Source organism: Sturnira hondurensis, unplaced genomic scaffold (genome assembly GCF_014824575.4).
Source record: "Sturnira hondurensis isolate 20B ecotype Veracruz unplaced genomic scaffold, ASM1482457v3 Scaffold0016462, whole genome shotgun sequence".
NCBI lineage: Eukaryota > Metazoa > Chordata > Mammalia > Chiroptera > Phyllostomidae > Sturnira > Sturnira hondurensis.
The window spans coordinates 772,549-800,262 of record NW_028089093.1 but is presented as its reverse complement, the minus strand read 5'-3'; the positions used below and the strand labels follow the sequence as shown (position 1 = coordinate 800,262).

Genomic DNA, 27,714 nt, shown 5'->3' with positions numbered 1-27,714 from the left:
CATATTTGGTGGGAAGGGGAGGATTATATTAAGTTGACTCCTGAATTAATACAAATTGCAGCCATTTCTCCAGAGAGCTCTCCATTTCAGCTCAGCCTTGAGCCTCTGCTCACTTTCCCTTAACTACTCAGTAAGATACTACTCTCTGACAGGAAGGGCGAATCCCTTAAAATTCCCCAAACCACACTATCTATATGACTATCTACATGAATATGCCTTTACAGCTTTACTGAAGGAATGTAGATAGTAAAATAGAATCCAAGAGAAAAACTAAAATCAGATGCTAAATATAACTTTCTAAAGTCAAAAGAAAATTAAACATTAAAACAGTTTATGGAGACTGGAAGTTTCCATCATGGACACAGCAATATCTTGTTGTCCTGCCTAAAATTTATTTCTGTGTCAGTGACAGAGATTTACTTCACTGCTTCTCAGTGAAGGGGTTTTATTTCATTCCTACTGTCAAATTTTTTTATTTAGGAGCGCTGTAATCCCTAACCACAGAGATGATTTCACCTTAGGATCCACAGCCCACTCACACCCAAACCCCAACCCTACCCCTCCCCAGCAGGGCAGTTCAGGACAAAATTATGCAAATTATTTCTCTGAGTTTTGCAGTAAGAGGAAGTTAAGCAAAACTGTCCCATTTGATACCTCAAGTCTAGGCCATTCAAGTCTGCATACCAGTGTGAAATGAAATGTACCTCTTCATTTCTCTTACAGTTTTCTGGAAACTTATTGGACCTAACACACATACATGCACACATGCACACATGCACACATGCACTTCAAGGACAAACATTTCCCAGCTCTGTGACAATGCAAGGCCAAGTAAAGGAAAAGAAACATTTTCCTAAATGCAGCTAAATGTATACAGATTTCCCTGCTCTTAACCAAGATGGGACTCTACATGATTATGCAGAAAGGAGTGGTTTTCCATTGTGCATCCTCTGGGTTTCAAACCATGCCAACTAGGGCATTTTAAGTAATAGGATTATGCACTGCTGATGGATATTTTTCAGTGACACAAAAGATCTGGCAGTAGCTTTGAAATTATGTCTTTACGATAATAGGTCACAGCAAATTATCACTAGTTTTCCTTTGTTGCTTACACCCTGGTGTCATATTTAAAAACTCATTGCCTAACCCAATGTCATGAAGATTTATGCCTGCATGTTCTTCTAAGAATTGTCTAGTTTTATCTCTTATGTATAGGACCAATCCATTTTGAGTAGATTTTTCTGTATGGTGTGAGATAGGGGTCCATATTCATTCTTTTGCATGGTATATTCAGTTGTCCCAGCACCAGTTGTTGAAATGCTTTACATTTTAGAGCCATCTGTCTGTCAGAGAGGTGACAACTATGGGTCCTGGATCCAGGAAATCCTGAGTTCGAAATATAGAGACTACACTAATAAAGATATATATATATATATAGTCCTTACACACACACACACACACACACACACACACACACAGGTTGGTTCTATTTCTTTGGAGAACCCTGACTAATATAGCTGGAATCCATCTTTTTCTCTCTGTCCATCCAGCTCTCAGACAGACTCCCACATGCTTAGCATGATAGACCAAGACTTCAAGGCTCATAACCTACCAGCAGAAAGAGTGCATTTTCCCTGATAGCTGTGCAGAAAGACCCAAGGCAAATTCTTAATGGCCTGGCTTGAGTCCAATGGCTTTCCCTGAATCATTCACTGTAGTTAGACGAGTACAAGACCTTGGGGCTAGTAGCTTCGGGGCTGGGGAAAGAGGGTTGCAAATGACAAGGTCAGCTGCGCCTGAAATATGTGAAATGGGTACCCAATATGAAGGAGTGTTTCTGATAGAAGAAGGAGAGAGGCATACATGACAGGAAAGAAACTACTCTAGCAGGTCTATGTGGACATTTAACTAGAGAATTACTGACCCTGGCCTTGGTTTTTGTTTAACAGAGCTATGCCATTACTAATGGAGTAACATTAGGGATAGTACATTGATTTCAGTTTTTAAGCCAGCATCTGAAAAGAAACTGCTCTTCTTTTTAACTCCAATAAAAGTTACTAATGGCCTTATTACCTTTAAATTCGGGGTTGTATAAAAGCATTATATAACAGAATTTTTAATGGAATTATTTACTTTTAAAACTCATTATCATAATTCCAGGGAACTAGAACAAATATGCAAAACAGCGTCTAGTATTTTATTTTAACTTTTTAGGGTAGTAGTTATAAATTGTCACCATCTCTTAGAATTGCATATAAAGACCCAATCACGATGTTAGCATAGGTAAACATGACTCACTTCTTCACACAACCACATGAAAATGACAACTAAAATATAGAACTATCACTCAACCATCAAAAATCAAGTTGAATGGAAGTCTGACAACTATAGAATTAAAGAGACCACATACATCCACACTGGTAGGAGAGATGGAGATGTAGAATGGAGTGGTCCCACATCCACATAAGGAGGATAAGAAATCAGGAGGGATATCTCAGGAGTGAAGAGTCCCAGCCCAACACCAGGCACCCCAGCCCAGGGTTCCAATACCATGAAGATAAGTCCCCATTACTTCTGCTCTGAAACCCAGTGAGGACTGAGTTAGTGGAAGAAATTTATGGAGTCCCAATCCATTCCTCTTAGAGAACCCGCACCCAGACTTGCTCAGACTCACTCCCTCTGAGCTGCAGCACTGGAGTTGCAGTTTGAAAGGCACTAGTGGCATGCAAGAAAGGACTGAAGTGTCTGGCATCAAGGCAAGAGCTGGGGGACAGCTTTCTCTCAGACAGAAATGCAGGCAGAGGCCTTTTCTGAACCCTCCCCAACAAAGCTGGAGGGCTGGTACCATATCTGAGACTCCATCAACCTGGCTAATACTGTTTGACCTGCCCTGAGACTCTGTCCCATCCAACTTACCCAAGATTCTTTTCCATGTGAATGGCTCGTTTGGCTCATGCTTCACAACTTCCTAAATCTTCACAAATAGCCAGCCTCAGTGAGTCCCCAGCCCCCATACCTCTTGCTAAGAGGTCCCCAGCCTGGCACTAGAAGCAGCCAGCCTAGATTCACAGCTTGGCTCTGCCTGGGAATCTCCAAGCCCAGCACAAGTAGCAGCCATCTCAGATTGTTTTATAGCTCAGGTAGGGTGGCCGTGGGCGATACACAGATGAAGGCTAACCTTAGCCTGCACCACCCAGAAAAACCAAGAGACTGTGCATTCAGTGGACAGCTACAGATCATCTCAGAGCACCACCATCCTGCCCCTACAGAGCTGATCCTACACGGAGAGCACAAGTTGGTGGTCAGTAGTCTCACAGCCAATCCATGCAGGTGACTGGTCTATGTAAATCCCTCCCATTGACCTGGCAATAGCTATCAAGGCTCAACTACAAGGGGAGGGTGTCCTCAGCCCACATGGAGGGCGCACCTCTACCCACCTTGGGTGATAGAGGAGGTTGTGCCACTCGGCCCTATAGGACACCTATTATGTTAGGCCATGCTTTCAAGACAGGAAGTCACAACAGCTCTACTTAATACATAGAAAGAAACACAAGGAGAAACATGGCCCAAATGAAAGAAGAGATCAAACCTCAGAAAAAGAACTAAACAAAATGGAGATAAGCAATCTATCAGATGCAGTGTTCAAAACACTGGTTAACAGGATGCTCAAGAAACTTAGTGAGAACCCCAACAGTACTGAAAAAATCAAGGCATAAATGAAGGACACACTAATTGAAATAAAGAACAATTTTCAAGGAATCAAGAGTAGAGTAGATGAAGCCAAGAATCAAATCAATGATTTGGAACATGAGGAAGCCAAAAAAAACAAACAAAAATTCAACCAGAACAGGAAGAAGAAAAAAGAATAAGAAAAAAATGAGAATGTTGTAAGCAGCCTCTGGTACAACTTCAAGCCTTCCAGCATTTATGTAATAGGTGTGCCAGAAGGAGAAGAGAAAGAGCAAGAAATTGGAAATCTATTTGAAAAAATAATGAAAGAAAACTTCCCTAATTTGGTGAATGAAATAGACATGCAAGTCCAGGAAGCACAGAGAATCCCAAACAGGTTGTATGCAAAGAAGCCCACTCCAAGACACATATAATTAAAATGCCAAAGCTTAAAGATAAAGAGAGAATCTTAAACACAGCAAGAATAAAGCAGTTAGTTATCTTCAGGGGAGTTCCCATAAAAATGTCAGCTGATTTCTGAAAAGAAACTTTGCAAGCTAAAAGAAATTGGCAAGAAATATTCAAAGTCATGAAGAGCAGGAACCTGTAGCTAAGATTGCTCTACCCAGAAAATCTATGATTTAGAATCAAAGGGCAGATAAAGAGATTCCCAGAGAAGAAAAACTAAAGGAGTTCAGCATTGCCAACCCACTATATGAAATATTAAAGGGACTTCTTTAAGAAAAAGGTCAAAACTATAAATACATATTTATCAACAATTGAATCTATAAAACAAACTAAGCAAACAAGAAGAACAGAGACAGAATCATGGATATGGAGAGCATTTTGATGGTTTCCAGATGGGAGGTGCTGTGGGGGAATAGGTGAAGAGATGAGGGAATTAAGAAGTCAAATAAAGGGAGAAGGAAGATGGCAGAGGAATGAATGGGAGTCAGACTGACCTCTTCCCAGGACTAGTCTGGAATTACAACTCAATTGTGGATAAACCACTCAGAACAAATAACTGAGCAATAGCCAAAGAGCTTCGCACATACAGAACCAGCTTTGGCACAACCGGTCTGGTAAGGAGTGTGGTGGAGACTTGAGAGGGGTGTCTGGGCACCCATGGTCGGCAGTGCCAATGGGATAATTAATCAGCGAGTTAGATCCCCTGAAGAAGATTGGGGTCTAAACCCTAAGCTAGGATTCCCGGCCTAGAACACCAGAGCCCCAAAAATACACAGATAACAACCAGTGGAAAAAGCAGCAGGGCTTCTCTCTGCCAGAGACAGATGGTTTGAGACACAAGGGCTGTTTAAAGGACCACCATACAAATTTTCATTTGCAGCCACTTACCCGGGATTCAGGCAAAGGCAGAGACAGAGTGAGTTGGAGACGTCTGAGAAGATATGGGACAGAATCCTTAGGGAGAGAACCTAGAGAGTAGGCTCAAGGTAAACAACAGCCGGAGACAATAGATCACTGGCAAAGGAGTGGCAGAGTGGACTAGAGAGACTTGAAGAGAGCCTGAGACAGAGGCTTTGGGGAGAGACCTGAGAAAGTAGCTGCCTGGATCCAGAGCTGAGCCAATTCCCATGCTCAGTAATCATCCTGACCAGGCAGACCACATCCCTCCAAGCAGCAGCTACCTGAGGGGAAACCATAGCCCCCACCACATGAGGGATTCAGGCCCGCCTTACAGTGCTTAAAGCTGACTGCTGAGTGCAGAGGGACCATATTAACAATTGAAAGAGACAGCCAGTGACAGCAGATCACTGGAAGTATGGAACAGGCTGCCTAAGGTCAGATGGGGTCAACATCTGACATCACCAGAGACAGATCCAGAAAGAAAAAAAAAAACAGTGGGAAATACAAGAGACTACTGATATGAAAGACACTCTGGTCCTCATGATTTGCAATATTTTCTTTCCTGCATAGCTTTATAATGTTTGTTTTTTGTCCAGCAAATTTATATATAATAAGTCACTAGTTTTTATACTATGATGTATTTGAATTCACATATTTTCCTCCTCCCTTCTCTTAGCCCATCTTACCTTCCTTTTTCCTGGCAATATTCTCACTTCAAATTTGGTTTTCTCTCTAACTACAACTTGTTTCCATTCCACACTCTTACTATTTCTCCCCTGTCCAGACACTCAAAACAAATTCTCTTGTCAAGGGTCATTTCACATCTTTTTGCCTGGCTGTTAAAGTACCTGTGTTCTCTCTACACCTGTAACAAACTTTGCTAGTTGGTTGTGGGTGGGGTAGTTCTGGCATAATAGTTTCAAGGTTATCTCTAGAGCTTCACTAATTCTGTATTTCAAATAACAAATTTTACTGAACCCCTCTTTTTTTTTACTCAAATTTTAATTGTGCCTTCTTAGCCTGTTTTTTTCTTCTTTGTCTTCTATTTCTCTTTTATCCTGACCTTTTTCTTTATTTTCCCTTTTTTCTATTCCTTTACATTACAAATTTTAATTTTTCCCTCACTTAGTTTAGTTTTTCTTCCTCACCCTTAATATTCCCTCTCCCTCTGTTATTACAAAATCACTCTCAATCTTCTAAACATCTCTTAGACTTTTCTTTGTTTCTTTTTTTCCTCTTATTCCCATACCACCTATATTAATTTTAGCTCACTTGTGGTTGATAGTATTTTGGTGGGTCTTTCTCTCCAATTTGGCTCCTATATTTTTATGAATTATTTAATATTTTTCTTCCTTTTTCTTTCTCTCTCTTGCTTTATTTTATTTTGTACTGTTTTAATTCCTGTTTAAATTTAATGTTATATGCTGTCCTTCTCATACTCTATTACACACTCTTCATTCCCTTTATTCATGTGGTAAACTTTACCTTCTCTCCTTCCATTGCTCTGACTCCCAACTCTTGTCAATGTTCCTCCCTCTACCTTCTCAAAATCATTTCTCTTTCAGTAGGTCTTCTCATATCCACTCTCTTTTCTTATAATAGTCTTAATCTTGTTACACCGTTATTAATACTGGTTCATTAGCTATTGATAGTGGGATTGTGGGGTGGGTTGTATTTGTGGGTACAGGTTTGTTTCTTGGGCTTTGGTTTTGCTCAGGCAGCACCTGCACAAGAGCCCACAAGACATGGTGGGTGAAGTGACCCTCAGTCAACCAGTGGCAGGGAAGGACCCATGAAAAATGACCCAACAACCATCAAAACCCAATTACATTCACAAAACCAGCATAAAAGGCATAAAGGACATCCCAAGAATATCAGATTCAGGTGATCAAGGATATTGCATTGCTGTATCTCATAGGCCTCCAACTATAGAAGTTCACACCATGAAGTCAGAAAGTCAAAACAGATCAATTTAAGAAACAGAAGCAAACATGAAGTATCCCACAAACAATGGGAAGGCAAAGAAACAACCCCCAATCTAAAGGAAAATTATGGGGAACTTACTGCAAACTATATCAGCATTAAAAAGGATATAGAAATAACAAAGGCCAAGAAGAAATGGAGAATACAATGTTTGAATTAAGGAACATAGTAGAAGAAATAAAAAGCAGACTCAGTGAAGCAGAGGATCGAATCAGTGAGCTGGAGAACAAAGTAGAAAAAACTCCCAAAACGAGCAAGAAAAAAACAACTGAAAAAGAATGAAGAGGGGTTAAGGGAACTGCAGGACAACATGAAACGTAATAGTATTCATATCACAGGGATACCAGAAGGAGAAGAGGAGCAAGGGATAGAAAACCTGCTTGAAAAAGTAATGATGGAAAACTTTTCTAATTTGGTGAGAGAAGGAGTCACACAAGTCCAGGAAGCTGAGAGGGTCCCAATCAAGATGAACCCAAAGAGGCCCACTGCAAGATACATAATAATTGAAATGTCAAAATTTTAAGCCAAGAGAGAAACTTAAAAGCAGGAAGGGAGAAACTGGAAGTAACATACAACGGAACCGCAATAAGACTAACAGCTGACTTCTCAACAGAAACATTACAAGGCAATAAGGGAATGGCAAGAAATATTCCAAGTAATAAAAAGCAAAGGTCTCCTACTCTATCAAGCAAGGCTCTCGATTAAAATGGAAAGCCAAATAAGCAACTTCCCACACAAAAGAAGGCTAAGAGAATACACCTCCACCAAACCAGCACTGAAAGATATGCCAGAGGGACTGCTTTAAGAAGAGGAAGAAAAACAGTGAGAGAGAAAGGAACAAAGGTCCAAAGGGAGTGAAATGTCAATGGATAAGTAACTATCAATAATAACCTTAAATGTAAATGGATTAAAAGCTCCAATCAAAAGACATAGGGTAGCTGAATGGATAAGAAAATATGACCCACACATATGCTGCCTACAAGAGACCCACCTCAGAACAAAAGACCTACACAGACTGAAAGTGAAGGACTAGAAAAAAAAATATTCCATGCAAATGGACAGGGAAAAAAAAGCCAGGGTAGCAATACTTGTACCTGACAAAATAGACTTCAAAACAAAGACAATAAAAAGAGATCCAGAAGGACACTTCATAATACTCAAGGGAAGAATTCATCTAGAAGACATAAGCATTATAAATATATATGCACCCAACATAGGAGGACCCAAATACATAAGGAAAGTTTTGGAGGACTTGAAGAAAGACATAGACAGCAATACAGTTATACTAGGGGACTGTAAAAAATGGACAGATCTCCCAAACAAAATATCGACAAGGATATTACAGCATTGAACAATGCCCTAGATCAAATGGATTTAACTGATATATATAGTAACAGGGGAGGGAAGAGGGAAATAATGTGGGAAAGAAGGGAAAGGGATGTAAATAAACATGAATGAGGGACTCATGGATGGAGCCAAGGGGGTTTGGAATTGAGGATGTGAGGTGGGTGTGGGTAGGGTAGGGGAAAGTGGTGGTGGGAAAATGGAGACAACTGTATTCAAACATATATTTGAAAAAGAAGTCAAATAGACAGTTACAGAATAGCCATGAGGATGTAAAGTACAGTATAGGAAATGGAGTAGCCACAGAACTTATACACATGACCCATGGACGTGAACAATGATGGGGGGTTACCTGAGGGAGTGGTGGATGCTGGAGGCAAAGACAAAGGGGGAAAATTTTGGAGAACTGTAATAGTATAGTCAATAAAACATAACTTTAAAAAAAGCCAGGCAGAAGTGAAGAATACACAAATTGAATAGAGAAAAATTTATAGGGAATCAACAGTAGGGTAGATGAAGCCAAGAATCCAATCAATGATTTGGAAATTAAGGAAGAAAAAAACATTCAATCAGAATAGCAAGAAGAAAAAGGAATAAAAAAAAAAAACAAAGATAGGCTAAGGAGCTTCTGGGACAACTTCAAACACACCAGCATTTGAATCATAGGGGTGCCAGATAGAGAAGAAAAAGAGCAGGAAATTGAAAAATTATTTGAACAAATAATGAAAGAAAACTTCCCCAGAAGTTCAGGAAGCCCAGAGAGTCTCAAAGAAATTGGACCCAAAGAGGAACACACCAAAACACATCATCATTAAGTTACCCAGGATTAAAGATAAGGAGACAATCATAAAAGCAGCAAACGAAAAGCATATAGTTACCTACAAAGGAGTTCCCATAAGACTATCAGCTGATTTTCAAAAGAAACTTTGTAAGCAAGAAGGGACTAGTAAGAAATATTCAAAGTGATAAAAAGCAAGGGCCTACAACTTGGATTATTCTATCCTGCAAAGCTATCATTTAGAATCAAAGAGCAGGTAAGTGTTTCCCAGACAAGGTAAAGCTAAAGAAGCTGATCATCACCAAGCCATTATTATATGAAATGTTAAAGGGATTTAGTTAATCCCTTAACTAAGGAATTTAGTTTTCATGTGAGAAAAGGAAGAAGATAAACGCTGTGAACATTAAAATGGCAATAAATTTACAACTATCAACAACTGAACCTAAAAAACTAAGCAAACAAGCAGAACAGAAACAGAATCATGGATATGGAGATTATTTGAAGGGTTATTAGTTTTGAGGGGAAAGGTAGAAAAGGTGCAGGGATTAAGAAGTACAAATTGGTAGGTATAGCATAAATAGGGGGATGCTAAGTACTATATATGAAATGGGGTAGCCAAAGAACTTAAATGCATGACCCATGGACATGACTAAGTGAGAGGATTGCCAGAGGGAATGAGGGGTACGCAGTGGAGCGGGGCAAAGGAGAAATGATTGTGAGAAGTAATCTAACTTTTTATCTAACTGTAGTAAGATAATCATAAAAATATTTTTTTAAAAAAGAAATGCATGTAAAGAGACATGACATGTAATTCTTTTATATGCAGTTTTAATTATAGAAGTATACAGCATAAGTTTTCAGTTTTTTATTATGGATACTCTGTTCAGAATTTAATTGTACATGTAGAAAGTTGTAAAACTGTTATTTTGTCGATAATTTCATATGCTCCTATCATAGTTAGCGCTCGAATTAGTTGGTCCTTTAAAGCAGCAGAGGACAAGTTGTTATTTTTCATTCTCCATCTGGTAAGTGCTTGGTGGACTGCCTCACTTAATGAAACAGTGCTGAAAAAAATTTAATAATAATTAATGTAAAAACATTGTTTTAAGCTACTTAAATACTATATGTCTAGGTTTTTAAATCAATTTACTGAATTGAAATGAGGATTAAATTAATTGGTAAAGATAGTCCATATAAAAAATTGGCAGAGTTTAGCGCATAGAGAGGAAATATTAACCCCATATCACCCCTTGCTTCCTTGTAGAAAATCAACAGTTAAATTAGCATTTAATTCTGATTTATTCAAGACCTCAAAAAAGTAATTATGGATTATTTAGTAAAAACCAGTACATTATTGCTTCATTGCTACATGCCTTATAACTTGATCATATGACAGCTCTATTAAGTAAAGATATCCATCTTACTAGTGAGGAATGTGATGAAAAGTTAAGAGACTTAACTAAGGTCACAAAACTGGTTGGGATTTAAAGTTAAGCACTCTGTTCTCAGATCCTTTATTCTTAACTACTACTTATACTCACATGGATCTCAAATATATAATAAACTAAAATCACTGTTTCATAGCAAATTAGAGCTCATGTTAATATGAATGTTTCACAACCGTGTGATATTAGTATAATATAAATCAGAGCAGAATAATAAGCTTACACCATATGTTGTCATTCATACATACCTCTTTGTAGACATATCAGTTTCTGAGAGTACCAGGTTTAATTTTTGACAGAAAAATTTAAAGTTGGCTTTAGTGATATTGTTGGCAACTATCTTGAAGATCTTCTCTAAAATTTTCTCTGTATTTGAGCATGAAAGAAAATTTAGTCCATCATTTTAGAAAAACATACTCTATTTTAAGTTAATATTGTATCTACATTTTTTCTGTGCCCCTACCAAATGTGTATGACAAGTGAAATTGGAAAGTAAAATGCAGACCAGATATACAAACTGGCTTTTTAATGTGTTTTTTTATATATTGTCTTGAGGCACCAAGTTCACATCTACTATAAATATGTTGTATATATTTACATTTTATATTCAAATAACTTATTTGATGAATGTTGTCTCAGATATAGAGGGAAAAAAAGCTTCTAGCTAATTTAAACTATATTATTTTGTTGTTGTTCACCTAAGGTACTTTGGGAATTTTTAAGAACTAGCAATCTCTAACCCCTCTGTAATCATATCAAATATGTTCTAGGCTTTGTTTATTTCATTCATACTATTAATCCCTCAAGGTAGATTATATGCTAATGATAAAAATGAAAATATAATATTCTAAGTAAACTTTGTAGGAAGTGACTCATGTTCTTTGTTAATTGCACAATAAATACATCTCCCATGATGACATCCTCTCTACTCCCTCTGGGCACCCATCCTGCAGTATGAAGGCCCCTCAGGCATAAAGAAAGGAGATGGCTAGACTTCTCATTTTTGCTGACTTTGATTTGTTACCATTGCTCATTGTACTTTTGCCATACAGGTTAGAACCATATGAATCCTCCTTCCTGAAGAGTTCAGGTAACAGAATTTTAGCAAGGAGGTTCAATCATGAATTTTACAGCCTTTTCTCAAGTACTGTTACCTAATAGGATAGATAACTCCTATCTATCCTAGGAGTTATCTATCTTACTGGGTAACAGTATTAATACTGTTGTAGGGGATCCTTAGAAACCCCTAAAAACTTTATTTCATAGAAATGAAGTTGCCACAATATGTCTCTTTTTATGATAATAATTAGCAGAGCAGGCTTAGTTAGCAAGTTAGAGAAAACAGCAACTGACTTTTATTTCTTGGATTTTTCCTGTCAGTGAGTTTCGAGTCTTGTAAAACCTTCTGAATATGGATGTATATTGTGTCTTACAAGAATAGAGTACATTTTTAGTGACCATCTCATTAGATTATGTGATTATGCTGATGTAAGCTTCTGATTACCTAACACAAGGGTACATGATAGAATAATTTGGGGAGACAATTTTGTACAGTCCATTTTCTGGAACAGCATTCACTTCTTAAATGCTGCATTAAAATGGAGGTCCTAAATCTGAATTTATCCTGAGGATTGACAATGAGCAGCAAAATCAGAGTCAGCGGAAAAAGCATAGTCATTGGGAACCCAGCTGCAGGGAACGAATTGGACAGTGAAACTTCCCTCCTAGAGACTTGGAGAAAACAGTCTCTATTTGAACCAGTGGAAGGACATTTAAAGAAAATGGATATCTCTATGAAATAATCAGGACAACTAAAGGAGCACTTAAGGACAGAAGGAACAAAGACTAAGGATTGCAGACAGGTGATTATAGTGGGCCAAAAACTTTGACTGGCATCATCTGTGGACTCCTTCAAAGCCAAGTGTGACTTTTAGGACAACTACGTATGGTGATACACATCAGCAGTGATGGAGAAATATGGTTGTGGATTCTCTGAGTCTGGCAACAACCATGATGAAAAACCTACTGAAGGGCAATGAGATCATAGGTAGGAAGCAGCCCACTGTTCCACTAGAACTTGACTGTTTTTCAATGATTCAGTTTGTTTGGACCCAGATTAAATAATCTGAATTATAAATAATAGTGCTAATCTGAAACGGAAAGATGATAAATATTTTAATGTTTCTGCCAGAATGAAAGCCTCTAGTTAAAACAAACTATCTTTTAATTTACAGATGGTACTAGAAATAACTTATAGTCACTCACTCATCACCTACCATCTCTTTCATCTGCCCTCTGTAGATAGCGTGCAATGGTATACAGGTGTTTTCCCTTACAGATTTCCATTGGAGGTCTCAGCAAAGGGTTATCATCAAAATTTATATTCTTCAGTGAAATAAGGTTATTGATACCACTAGGCAGGGCTGTAAGATTATTTCCTAATAGAAAAACAATTTTTAATTGAATTATACCATTCTGTAAAAGAAAACTATGGCCCTGACTCGTGTGGCGCAGTGGGTTGGGCATTCTCCTGCAAACCTAAAGGTCATGGGTTTGATTCCTGGTCAGGGCACATGTCTGGGTTGCAGGCCAGGTCCACAGTTGGGAGTGTGCAAGAGGCGACTGATTGTTGTTTCTCTCACACATCAATGTTTCTCTCCCTTTCTCTCTCTCCTTCGCCCCCTCTCAAAAATAAAATATTTTTAAAAAAGAAAGTAAGCTATAGATACAAATAACAACTATCTGTAGGGCATCTACTGTGTCTCACTGGCAAAGCACCAGAGAACCCTCAAAATGCTGGCAAATCATAAGAATCATAAGTTCTTACTGAGGAGATATAGAAATGGCAGTGGTTTCTTTCTCTCATAAAGGATACCTAAATGAGAAAGGAGGCTTTCCTCTCATAATACAGGAAAACACTTTACAGAGTAGGTGTGATGGTAATTTTTTAAATAAACTTTTTATTTGGAATAATTTCAGGTGTACTGAAAAGTCGCAGAAATTGTAACGAGTTCCTGTATACTACTCAGCTAGTTTTAGTTTCCCCTAATGTTATCTCATGTTATTGTGTTACATTGTTCAAACCTAAGAAACTAACATTGGCACATTCTGTTATACAAAATTTGGATATCTTTGGATTTCATTAGATTTTCCATCAATGTCCTTTTGCTGATCCAGAATCTGATCCAAGATAGCACACTGCATAGTTGTGTCTTCTTAGTCTCCTCTGGTCTGTGGCAGTTTCTCAATCTTTCCTTGTTTTTCATGATATTGACAGTTTGATTTGTACTGGTTAGGTATTTTGTAGAATATTCTTTAACTTGCATTTATCTGATTTGTTTTCTTGTGGTTAGGTGGGTTATAGGTTTTTGGAAAGAATAGCACAGAGGTGAAGTGCTCTCATCACATCACATCAGGGTACCTGATACCCCCATGACATCAGTAGGGTTATTAAACTTGATCCCTTGGCTAAAACAGAGTCTGCCAGGGTTCTTCAATATAATGTGTGGATTTCTTTTTCCTTTCTATACTGTTCCTTAGACTGGAGTTACTAAACCTAGTCCACCCTCAAGTGGGGATTAAGCTAATTACAGTCCTTCAAAATGTGTGAAAAAAATTGACAAAGCAAAAATATACAATTCCACATCCATAGGTGTAGGTTTTAACACCCCTCTCTAAGCAGTTAACATAGCAAGCCATAGATACCAGTAAAGATAGGAGAGTCCAACAAGACTATCAATCAACTAGCTCTATATGGACATCAGTTCATAAAACACCGTATCTAACATTTGCAGAATAGTTTTTTTTAAGAGTAAAGAGTAAATGGTATGTTTATCAAGGTAGCCTGTATGCTGGGCCATAAAGCCATAAAGGTAGTCCTAATAAATTTAAAAGGATTGAAATCATGAACTTTATTTTTATTTTTTATTTTTGAAATCATGAACTTTAGCTGACCACAAGGAAATAACTGCTTCCCTATAAAAGTTCCATCAACAGCACAATAAATAAAAGACTATATTCATATAGTGCACTATATACAGCATTAAAAGTGAATGGTCTATAACTACACAGAATAATATGAATTTCACACACACAAAATGTTGAGTGAAAGTCCAGACACAAAAGGTTTCATTTAAGGCACACTATTGGAAATCATGATAATAGTTAACCCTGTTTGAGAGAAGAGAGAGAAAGCAAAAGGGTATTTCTGGATCTAGGTCCTGGAATGTGGGCTTTTTCAGTGTGTGAAAATTCATTGAGCTGTACACTTACAATATATACATTTAAAAAAATTGAGATATAGTGAACACACTAGTTACAAGTGAGCAACATAATTTGATATTTGTATATAAGATGAAATGATCACCATCATAGCTCTGGTTAATATCCGTCACCACACATGGTTATAAATTTTTTCTTACAATAAGAACTTTTAAGATCTACTCTTTTAGCAACTTTCAAATCTCCAATAAAGTATTATTAACTATAGTCATCATACTGTACATCACATCCCCTTGATTCATTTATTTTATAACTGGAAGTTTGTGCCTTTTGAGCCCCTTCACCCATTTTGCCCACCCCTTACCCCCGCCCCCCCAACCTCTGGCAAACACCAATCTGTTCTCTCTATCTACGAATTTTGTTTTGTTCTTAAGAGTCCACATACAGCCCTGGATGGTGTAGCTCAGTGGATTGAGCATAGGCCTGCGAACCAGAGGACTGCGGTTCAATTCCCAGTCAGGGCACATGCCTGGGTTGCAGGCCAGTTCCCTGCAGGCCCACTCCCAGCAGGGGACGAACAAAAGGCAACCATACATTGATGTTTCTCTCCCTCTCTCCTTCCCCTCTAAAGATAAATAAATAAATAAAATATTTTTTTAAAAAAGAGTCCACATACACATGAAGTCATATGGTATTTGTCTTTCTCTACTTATTTCACTTAGCATAACATCCTCAAGATTTATCCATATTGACACAAATGGCAAGGTTTCCTTCTGTTTATGGAAGAATAATATTCCACTGCATATGCATGCCACATTTTATTTGCTCGTCTATCCCTTGGTGGACACTTAGATAAATAATGCTACCTTGAAAATGGGGGTGCATAGATCTTCAAGTTTTTGTTTCTTTCAGATAAATACACAGAAGTAGAGTTACTGGATCATATGGTAGTTTTATTTTTAATTTTAATTTTTGAGGCAATGTGTACTTTTTCTGGTATGTGTATACATCAATAAAAAGTATTTTAAAATACTGGCAATAACAAAGGAAAGAGAGAGACTATAGGTGAGAGTCCTTTCAGGAGGAGCTATATTCATCCATGTAAAAAGTAACAATATAAAAAATATTTAACAACTGGTTTAGCGCAGGCACTGACCATCAGAATGATGCCAGGTGTAAACAACAGATACAACTGCACTCGCATAACTAGCTGTCTTGCCGAAAGGAGACGATAAGAGCCTGTATGCTGGCATCATCACTGCTGATCTGTAGATAGAACTGTGAGGTTCTTCTCTCTGAGGACAACTATAAACAGCTTACATGTCCATCTATCTACCTTCCTTTCATTTGATCTTTCGGCTCCTGGAGGAGAGGCACTAACATCTGTTAAACTTACACCGCATCAGTTTCTGTGATTGATCACTTAATGCTCACAGTCCAAATAGTAGATATCATTTCCATTTACAGACTAGAAACAGAAGCTTAACATTAAAAAAAAACAAACTTCCTAGTGAATTGTGGAGCTAGAATTCTAAGGTCTCCTCTATTCTAATGCCCATGCTATGAGAAAAGAAATTAGTATCTAAATCCCTTTTTATTGGTGAAATAAATTTGACATTTGTCAAAATATCAGTATTTTCATAAGTTTTATCTAATCCCCACAACAACTTTATAGACAAGCAGAAGTTAAAACCTTTTTATCTTGATGATGAAAGAACTGAGGTTCTAAGAGGTTATCTTCCTCAATTCACTAAAAAGTGGGACAGAGGGGGGTTATTCACAAGATGTCTTATTTAATAGTGCTTTCACAGTATGCTCCCTGCTTTAAATATCTCCTTTAGTCACATTAAATCTATGGCATGGGCATTCTTCTTAGCTTCCTTTTATGAATGGAGGAAACATTAAATTACAAGACTTGAAATCAGCCTTTCTAACTTTACGTTCGGCTATAAAATTTGGTGACTGTGGATATGCCAATTGTTTAGCAATTGCCTTTTAGCTCCAAACCTGCGTCTGTGGGCTCAACACTCTTTTACCCCACCAACAGCAGTTCCTTGCCATAGCTACAGCTGAACGCAGTTTGCAGTGTTTCCAACACTGGCAAAAGTCACTACACACACACACACACACACACACACACTCAGAGAACTCAGCACCAGCCCAGCAGTGTTCCATCCTCAGATGTCTAAGTTTCACTTCAGCGTGGCCTCTCCTTTAAACTTGTAAGTTTTAATAATGCCAACTTTAATTTCAAACATTGGGTGGTTATTTATTGCTTCCTGCCGTTGCTACCTTTGTGATACAACCTTAGGATTCTCTTTCTGTCCCTTCACATACGTAATTAATAACACACTTGGTCATTAACTAATGCTGTCGTCTCTGTCTTCGGATTGGATCCTGACTGATATTTTTTTCTAATTATGATGGGGACTAACAGAGAGCTAGCTAAGCTTTCAAAAAGAGTCTGTGATCTCCGCATTCTGTCTTTTTTTTTAATTTTAATTTTTTAAAAACATTTTATTTATTTATCTTTAGAGGGGAAGGGAAGGGAAGGAGAGAGGAAGGAAACATCAATGTATGGTTGCTTCTGGTGCATCCCCTGCAGGGAACTGACCCCTGCCGGAAACTGGCCTGCAACCCAAGCATGTGCCCTGACTGGGAATCGAACCACGATCGTCTGGTTCGCAGGCCTGCGCTCAATCCACTGAGCTACACCAGCCAGGGCCTCCCCATTCTCTCTGATTCTGTACTAGAAGGCCTCTGGAGAACTATGCTCCCAGTTGATGGTTGTATGCTCCAGTGGCCCAGAAGGTTGTGGGCAGCCTCTTTTTTTTCTTTTAATGGGTGGAATATGCCATGTCCTGCACTTGGACAAATAACCTCTCTAAAAACAGTAAAACTTTGCCATAAAAGGGGTACCAAAAATTCAACTGCAGGGCTGTTATTGTGACTTACTGCAAAATTAACAAAATGACTAATGTGTACACCTGCATAGCCAGTTTACTCGGAGTTCTGGGGATTCAGGACAAAAATGCCAGTTGCATTATATCTAAATATTGGTACATTACTGTAGGTGTCACTGTACTAGTAGTACAGCAATAACAAAAAGGTGAAACTTTGTTCTTAATCTGAAAGTTCTCTAAATTTAAGAGGGCTCCCTGCCATTACAAACGTTTCTTTTTTGCACCTGGCTGGTGCTTCAGTTGGTTGGGGTGTTTCCCATAAACCAAAAGGTCGTGAGTTCGATTCCTGGTCAGGGCACATGCCTGGGTTGCAGGTTTTGTCCCCAGTCAAGGTGTGTACAGTGGGCAACCAATTGATGTTTCTCTCCCTCTCTCTCTCCCTTCCTGACCCTCTAAATCCTCAGGTGAGGATTAAAAATTATAAAGTAAAGATTACTTTTAACTGAAAAAATATAATTTCATAAACTCAGCTGTTCTTGCATTTAGCTGGTACAACCACTATGGAGATCAGTGTGCCCAAATCTGGTGCAGATGAAGATGTATATATCCTCTGATCCAGCAATTCTACTTATAGCTCTGTGCACTAAAGAAACTCAGTGCATATAATTTTTATTGCATTTAGAGTGGTGCCTGATACATGGCAGGAACTCAGTAAATATTGAATGAGTAAATGGGTGTTTAGAATATGGAGGAGAATGATGGAATAATAGGAAAAATCTGTCAGTGATGGTTGTCTTTGGGTATGGGTTTATGAAGGACATTAACTTTCAAATTAATGTTTTCTTCTGAATTTTTTGTAATAAATGTGTATTACTTTTTTTAAATTTAATTCTTGTTCAAGTACAGTTTTCTGTCTTGTATTCCCAGCCCTGTAAATGTGTATTACTTTTGTAATGAGAAAAAAAGAAACTCAGGGCTGATAAACACCAGGAACATGTACAAAGATATTTATAGTAGCGAACAAATTGGAAACAACTTAACTGTCCATCAACAGGATAATTGATTAATTGTTGTTTAACCATATAATTTAATATTATACAGCATTTAGAAATGAATGCAACAAGTCTATGTATATATATACATATATATTAACATGATTAATTTTTAAACTATGACAAATGAAAAAAGTTACAGAATGTAAATTATAAACCATATAGTAAAGTTTTAATGAAGTTTAAAAGCAAAATACTTTTTAGGGATATACTTACATACATATGTGCATATCTGTCCATACATGTATATATATTAAAAATATGGATGATAAAAAGATATACACCAATTGCAGTTTAGTGGTTACTTCTAGTTTGGGGAGAGATACAAAAGAAGTTTCAACTCTATTATTTTATTTCTTAACAATCAAAAATATTTCAAGTAAATACCACAAAATCAACATTCTTTACATCTGGAAATAGGGGCACTGGTGCTTATTTTCTGTAAGTTTGAAATATTTCATAATAATTTTTAAATACCAGTCTAGTAATTGTTTTGCCTTGAGAATTCTTTAGAATTAGTTATTTATTTTGTAAAAGGTTATAAGGCATTAGAATATTATATCCCTAATATTATAGGGATCAGGGGAGTCAGCAGAGGAGGGAAAACATAAAATGCCGACCAAAGGTTGTATAGGTAATTGTGTGTACAGGGAGGGATGAGATCAGGTTCAGAAAGGGAAGGAATGGTATAGGCAGAGATGACAATAAAAAAAATGTCCAGGTTCCCCAGTTGGATTATGACATCTTTCAGGGAAGGAACTGGACCTTATGCTCTGCTCACATTTTCTGTACCTATGATAGCCATTTCCTTCCAGTAGGCACTTACTACATTACTACTACAAACAGGTAAGTTTGCCCTTCTTTCCTGTTAGTAAAATTTGCAACAGTGACACTAACAATTTTATTTATTGCTTATGCTTGACACTCACCACTCAACTGTAGTTGCTGGAGTTTGTTTAAAGATAGAAAAGATGGTGGCAGGTAACTTATTTGATTGTTGTTTGCATTGAAACTAACCAAACTTCTCAACTCCCCTACATTTTCTGGAATCTCTCTGATGGCATTATTTGAGATGTCAAGTCCTTTAAGTAGAGTCATATTAGACAGCTCTTGTGGAAGTCTTGTTAACTGTAACAAAGATTAAACAATTATATTTAAAATATGTACGTGACTAAAACTTCTAAAATCAAATGGAAGAAATTTTTTTTGTCTTAGAGAGGAGATGTTTTCACTATGTCACAATTTTTTTGCAACTCCCTTCCCTGCTAAAACCCGCCACATATTATGTAGCATCTGAGTACCTCCTCAGTTTGACCCGTGCTACCAATTTAACTGGTCTTGCTAACCCACTTTCCTCTCTCTCCAGACACTCAGTGTTCATTGCCACCTCATCCTTCTTTTCCCTTGCTAAATCTGACTCTGCTGTAGTTTATTCTCTTGCCTGAATTTTTCCCCAATTATTCCGTGCCACATCGGATCTAATTATTCCTACTCTTGTCAACATTGCTGTTTATTAGTTCCTTGTGTGTTTTTCCTTGTGTCTACGTATTCCTAAGCATGGTGCATTTTGCATAAATGCTCAATAAACTTCTTTAGAGTGTATTCACACAATTTGGCAATGTAACCTCAAATAAATATTCCTAGTACAAAAAGTATTGCACAATAGCAGAAGTTAATATATTCTGCTAAGGTGAAGGAAAAATATGTACATTCAGAGAAATAAGGCCATCACAAGTGGCTTTTGAAATAAAGGAAATACTGTGAGTGAATATAAGAACTTTGAATATATTGGTCCCTCAGAAATATCCAAGCAAAGTAAATACTGGATATTGTGCTCAAGGTTCTTCCAGATATATAGAAAAAATGTAACAGATAATCCGTAGCTTCAAAGAGAGTAAAATGGGAAGAAAATATATGCATATGAAACAACCAGGAAACAGCATTAAGTAATAGGTAATTCAATGCCAAAATAAAGAGTACAATAGCAGATATGCGGATGTTTAGAGAGGGGGCTATGTTTGGAGAAGGAGCGTGGAACCAGGCGTGGGAAGTCTTAAGAGCTCGGCCTATGAGGTAGGAGACAGATCAAGACACATGGGCAGATCCGTAGTTTCACAATTTTCAAACATATTCTTTAACTACTTCAACATTGATTAGAGAAATGCCTGAGAACTGTGTGGTGATAGAGCTAGGATGGAAGCTTCCTTTTGTGCATCCTTCTTCACTTAGCAAAATAAAAACCCAGCGTTTAACCCGATTCACCTTCAGATGACTGTTTAGTGACCATCTCTGCTATTATGTAAAGTAATCCTTTGGGTATGTCACCCCCCACCCTAAGGAAGTTATCAAAGTGCTCTTTCCAACATTTAGGATATTCTTTTTCAGAAGACATTTGTAAATCACTTTTTTTCCTGTCTGTTGACCTTTTTTTAGGTATATATTTTATTTATTTATCTTTAGAGGGGAAGGGAAGGAGAGAGGAAGAGAAACATCAATGTATGGTTGCTTCTCGTGCATCCCCTGCTGGGAACTGGCCTGCAACCCAGGCATGTGCCCTGACTGGGAATCAAACCACGATCGTCTGGTTCGCAGGCCCGCGCTCAATCCACTGAGCTACACCAGCCAGGGCTTGTTGACCTTTAAAATGATGTGTTAACGAGGTGGACTGGTGCCTTTGCAACTACCCACTCTGAGTAGGCAATAGATATGCCATCTGGATTCCTGAGAACAGTCCTCTGGAATGAAGTCTGGTGGTTTTGGCAAGTTCTGATAAAAGGGAGGAGACTAGATGAAAGAGAATAGTCAGAAGGCTCCTGGAGTAGTCTAGGCATGGAGTGAGTGACCATGGATCAGGATGGAGAGAGTGACACTGGAAAATGTGGGACATGATCCAAAGAGCTTTTTCAGAGGAAAAAAATGAGACAATTTTGGTGTAAGATTCAGTGTAATGGTAATGGAAAAGGAACAGTCAAAGATGATTCCATGATTTTTAGATTGGCAGATTTAAAGACAATGACATCACAAACAACGATGGAGAGATTTGGAAAGGAAGAAAGGTAAGTGTGAAGTTATGTTGGGTTTGAGACAATAAAAGAGTAAATGAACAGAATTTCCGGGGAAATTAAGAACTATGAGACTAGACCACTGGTGAGAGATTAGCTGCAGTTTTGTAGATTTGAGGATCATGTGCATGGCGTGGTGAGGTCTAGGAAGGAGTTAATGGCAAAGAGAAAATTGCCCTGGCTGGGTAGCTCAGTTGGTTAGAGTGTCATCCCAACACACCAAAGTTGCAGGTTCCATCTTAGGTCAGGGCACATACAAGAATCAACCAGTGAATACATGAATAGATGGAACAACAAACTGATGTCTCTCTCTCTCTCTCTTTAAGTGAATAAATTAAAAAATTAAATTAAAAAAGTAAAGAGAAAATTAAGGGCACAACCTGTAAACTTCCCCGTTAAGACACAGGAGGAGAAAAAGGATTATAAATTAACTAAGGAATTCACTGATTACAATACAGAAAAAAAAAGTATCTTTTAATACAAACACATCTTTTAAAATATAACATGTGTCATTATTAATTCCATCTAACTTAAGCAACTATTCCAGAATTAGCCTTTCTGAAAACGTGCAGTATAGTAGGTGATGGGTTAAGAAAGATAAGCTAAGTTTGGGAAATATGGGTTAAATAGACACAAACCAGTTTCTTTAGTGCAGGACCCTTGAGACCTTTTAATATACTGACATTCACTGTGACTCTAGGAGAGAACCCAGTGCTTCTCAAACCTGTTTGATAATAGGAACCCCTCCACCCTTTTTTTTTTTTTTACTCTCCTCCCTCCCTCCTTCCCTCCCTCTCTCCCTCCTTTTCTTTCTTCCTTCCATTCTTTTTTCTTTCAGAGCAGGTCATGGCACTACTTTTTTTAGGAACAGATTTTGGAAAATCTTGCTAGATAATAGTCTGGCCTCTAGCAAAGGACTTTAATTTGACTGTGATGGTCAAATTAAAGATAGCCAGATAAAATCCTTTTCATTAATACAAGTCTGTATAAATCTGTAATGTTTTATTTTTTTAATTATTTCATAAAATTCACTCCTACAGTTTGAGTAAAATGAAATAACATTTATTGCCATTGACCTATGGATTTTTTAGGGGAAACTTCCTAAGGAAATAGTAAAATATGAAAAGGCTATATTTACAAAGTTCATCATATGCATTATTTATGATGATGAAAAAATCACAACATCTCTAAATGCTTAGCAGAAATTAGTTACATAACAGTGTATTGGTTATAACAATTATGTTATGTCATGGGGAAATGCTTACAACACATTAAGTGAAAATAGAAGAATTTAAACTTGAATGTAATCTTTTTTCTAATTGCTTATAAAACCATAGCATAAGAAAACAAAAAAAGAATAAAAGTAAGTTGTCAACATATGACCAGGAGTTATATTACAGTGATGTGCTTGTGGAATTTCGTTTTTTTACTTTTCTCAATTTTCCAAATTTCCAATAATGTGATTATATTAATCTGTAACTTTTTTTTAAAAAGGTTTTATTTGTTTTATTCTTAGAGAGGAGAAGGAGAGAGAAAGAAAAGGAAGAAAGATGAACTTGTGGTTGCCTCTCACACACCCCCAGCTGGGTACCTGGCCCACAACCCAGGCATGTGTCCTGACTGGGAATCAGACCAGCAATCCTTCGGTTCACAGGCCAGCACTCAATCCACTGAACCACACCAGCCAAGGCTACAACTGAGTGTAGACCTATGAACCAAAGGGTCGCTCACTGGATTCCCTGTCAGGGCACATGCCTGGGCCGCAGGCCAGGTGCCCAGTAGGGGACACATGAGAGGAAACCATTGATGTTTCTCTTCCACTCTTTCTCCCTCCCTTCCTTTCTCTCTAAAAATACATAAATAAAATCTTTAAAAAATAAAACTCTTTTTATAATTAAACTAAAATTTTAAAAAATGAATAAAATTTTTGGCTTTTCTTGGCATTTCATTTTAATGAAATGTTTTTCTATACAGCTTTGTGTTGAGAAGTGTAATTTATAAGCTATGCTTGAGGTTTTGAAAAAAAGCCAACTTTTAAAAAATAAAACAGTCCATCTACATTTAAAACACGTTCACTACAGCTTAGATTCTGACCCCCTCCAGTCCCATCTTTGCCCCCAAACCCAAAATAACAGTCTCTTACCTTTCTCCCATGTATTTGACTTATATTCAGCTCTTCCAGTGATTGAAGTTGACACAGTTCAATAGGAAAATTTACAAATTGATTGCTTGAGATGTTTAATTTCTGGATTCCTTTTAAGTTACAGATCTCTGAAGGGATTTCCTGTATTTGGTTTTCTGAAATATCAAGTACTTGCAAATTTTCTAAAGTACACACTTCTATAGGGAAAGTTTCAAATTTATTACAGCATAAAATAAGAACACGTAGTGATGCCATATTGGAAATAGATGGTGAAATTTTCCTTATTTGGTTTTTGCTAAGATCCAGGTACTGAAGATTAATAAGAGAACATAAGTGCTCAGAAAATATGAGGAGTTTGTTTTCATTAAACTCTAAATGAACCAGTTGTTTACTGAAAGATATATCCCCAGGTATTTCTGAAATATAATTTCCATGAATACTCAAATGATAGAGATACTCTAAAGCACACAAACCTAATGGAAAATATATTATTTTATTATAACTCAAGTCAATTTTAGTTATTTTCCTGCAGTTTTTTATTTCAATGGGAACATCTGTGATTATATTTCCTGAAAATTCTAGACTGAACATATTAGTAAGGTGTGAGATGTCTTCAGGTATTCTCATTATCATATTTCTGTTTACATGGAATTCTCTTAAATTTTTAAGCTTATAGATGTTCTTAGGAAGTTTTGTTAATTTATTATCACTAAGACTAAGGCATTCCAACATTACACAGTTGGAAATTTTCTCTGGTATTTCTTCCAATAAATTTTTATCAAGTGTTAGAATCCTAAGTTTCCTAAAATTTTCAATTTTGTGTGAAATAGCTTCTAATTTATTGTCAGTCAGTTGGAGTTCTTGCATTCTGAGCAAATGAAAAATTTGCACTGGCAAAAACGTAAGTTTATTGTGATCCATTAAAAGTTTCCCTAAAATTTTAAGCTCACTAATTTCCTTTGGCAAACTGCTTATTAGATTTCCAGTAAGGTTTAGTGAAATCAACTTTGGAAGGAAGCACAGAACTTTAGGAAATATCGTTAACTGATTATATTCCAGATTGAGAATGCTCAAGTTTTTTAAACTAGACAGAGTATCTGGTATATGTCTTAAATTATTTTTAGCCAAACTTAAAATTTCCAAGTTTCTAAGACTTTCTAAGTCAGAAGGAAAATTCTCAATGTAATTGTTATTTAAAAAAAGTTGACTGATGTTCCTAAGCTGTGATATTTCTTTAGGAATATGTGATATTTGGTTGTGACTGATATTTAATATCCTTAAATTGTGAAGTAACTGAATTTCAGATGGAAGTGATGATAACCTATTATCTTGCAAGGATAGAATTTCAAGTCCTAGCAACTCATTTAAGTCTGCTCCTTCAAAACTTTTGATTTGGTTCTCATCTAAATATAGATATTTTACATATTTTATTTTTAAAATATCCTTAGGGAATTCTTGTAAACCCTTGGCCTTGAGATTAACTGTTACATTATCTATGCCAAGTCCTTTCTCATTTTCTTCAGAGAGTTGTGGACTAATTCTTCCTAATGTATCATAAGATAGGAAGTCAACAGAAGAAGCCTCAGATTCAGGAGTCATCTCAGATACTGACAATGATGGACTTGGTGAAGTTTCATCTGTTGACTGCAAGATGTCATATGTAGTGCCATTTTCAGATACTTGACTTTTCCTTTGTTCTTCATTTCCCTTAGACTTACTTTCAGAGAAGGATGTGGATGTATCGTCATGTGCACCTGATGTGTCCATTGTGGGACGCATGTCACTAATCTGGTGGAAAAGTTTCCCATCAGAAGCTCCCCTTAATAAACCTGATGTTTCTTTAATAAAATTAGGTTCCTCTACCAACTGTGATTTAAATTCTTTCCTGAATTGACTGGTGGTATCCTCTGCCTCTTCTGAACTATCTTCCTTTTCAGACATCTTATTTACTGATAGGTTTTATACCAATTCAAGATTATAACTCATCTTAATTTTGATGTGTTTTCTTTGAACCTAGAAAACAAATGTTGACATTAAAAGAAGAGATGTAATTAAAATGTCAATATTACAAATGAATCGAAATACACATTTTATTCTAAAATAAGAACTTTGATAAATATAAAATTATATTTATAGCTAATATATGATTATTGGCTAAGAAGTTTTTTGATTTCATGCATCATATGATACTCTTGAAATCACATTAAAGTTATAGAAAGAAATAAAAAGATAAAAAATTAGAAAGGATTCATAAAGAAGTGAAAGAACTCAACCAATTTTTGGAAGACAAAGGGTATAGCCAGTGATCCCCTCATACAACATGCAGAGTACCATATGCATTGGGTACATTGTAGGTTTATATATGATACTGAAGTCTCTTGTCCCAACAAATTCTGTGCATTATGACAATTTTTTGGTAGGTAGAAGTAAAATGTCTTAAAGAAAGAGGGGTTGCTTTTTGTAACAGTAAACTAGAAGTGAAACCTTTTCAAGGACTAAAGACTGACTTTTAATTCTTTTATGTGACTCCTGAGGTACCTGCACAGCTGGGCAGCACCCCTCCTCAGATGTCTGGGTCCCAGCTCCCATAGATCCCTCCTCCAATATGTAACTCTTAATAACCCAACTTCTTTCCTTTGTATCTATATCCCCAAAATGATAGCTACTTTCTAGATTTATTATCTTCATTATTTCAGTTCCCTCTTACTTTTAAGTTTTCTAATACTTGTCTACACAACTCCCTAAATTAAATCCTTCCTATTGAACTAGCATTGTTTCAATATTTCATAAACTCTCCAAGAGAATAGAAAATGAGGGGAAATTTTCCACCTTGTTTTATGAGACTAATACTAATCTTTACATTAACACCAAATGAGGACAATATGAAAAAGAAAATTATAGGTCAATTGTGCTCAAGACAAAAATGCAAAAACTGTAAACTTTCAAAAACTGTTCTAAATATTATAAAAAGCAACAATATATAACAATACTAGTTTAAATTTTACATTAAAAATAAACATAATTTGCCACATTAAGAGATTAAAGGAAAAAAACATACAGTCACTTTAATAAATGGAGAAACACTTGATGAACTACAACATTTTTCATGATTTTAAAGAAAACTTTTAGCAAACTAGGAATAGATAGGAGTTTTCTTAATCTGTTAAAGAGCGTCCATAAACTATGTACAGTACATATCTCACTTAGTAGTGAAATAATGAAAACTTTGATATTGAAAGCAAGAAAATGTTGATCCCTATCATCATTTCTATTCAGAATAGTACTTGAGACCTCAGCCAATGGCATAAGGCCAGGAAAAGAGGTATAAAGATTATAAAAGAAGAAGTAAAACTGCCATTAGTCAAAGATAATATAATTATGCATATAGAAAATACAAGGTCATATGCAGATAAATTGTTAGAGTCAATAAGAACATTAAGTAATGTTGCTGAATACAAAGTCAATGTATAAAAGTCAATTTGCTTTCTGAAAAAATCTAAATAAATGGAGAGATATTCTATTCAAAATAATATATATTTTCAATACAATTCCAATAAAAATCCTAGTATCATTTCTGTGAACTCAACAATCTGATCTTAAAAGTGTTTGTACAAAGGCCATGGATAATCATGATACTCTTAAAGAAGGAAAACCAGATGGGAGGACTTGCTGTTAATATCAGAATTTATAAAGCTACAGTAATTAAGATGATATAGTATTGATATGAGAATATACACATAGAAAAA

At 36.6% G+C, this 27,714-nt stretch overlaps 1 protein-coding gene across 1 annotated transcript; it reads right to left on the bottom strand.

Moving 5' to 3' along the window:
- Window positions 1-10,025: 10,025 nt before the first annotated feature.
- Window positions 10,026-25,909, bottom strand: LRRD1 (leucine rich repeats and death domain containing 1). Its single transcript, XM_037066053.1, has 5 exons — window positions 23,969-25,909; window positions 19,693-19,891; window positions 12,864-13,025; window positions 10,836-10,953; window positions 10,026-10,206 (listed from the first exon to the last, which is right to left on the bottom strand). The coding sequence occupies exons 1-5, from the start codon at window positions 25,907-25,909 to the stop codon at window positions 10,026-10,028; spliced, it is 2,601 nt and encodes an 866-aa protein (XP_036921948.1).
- Window positions 25,910-27,714: the final 1,805 nt, after the last annotated feature.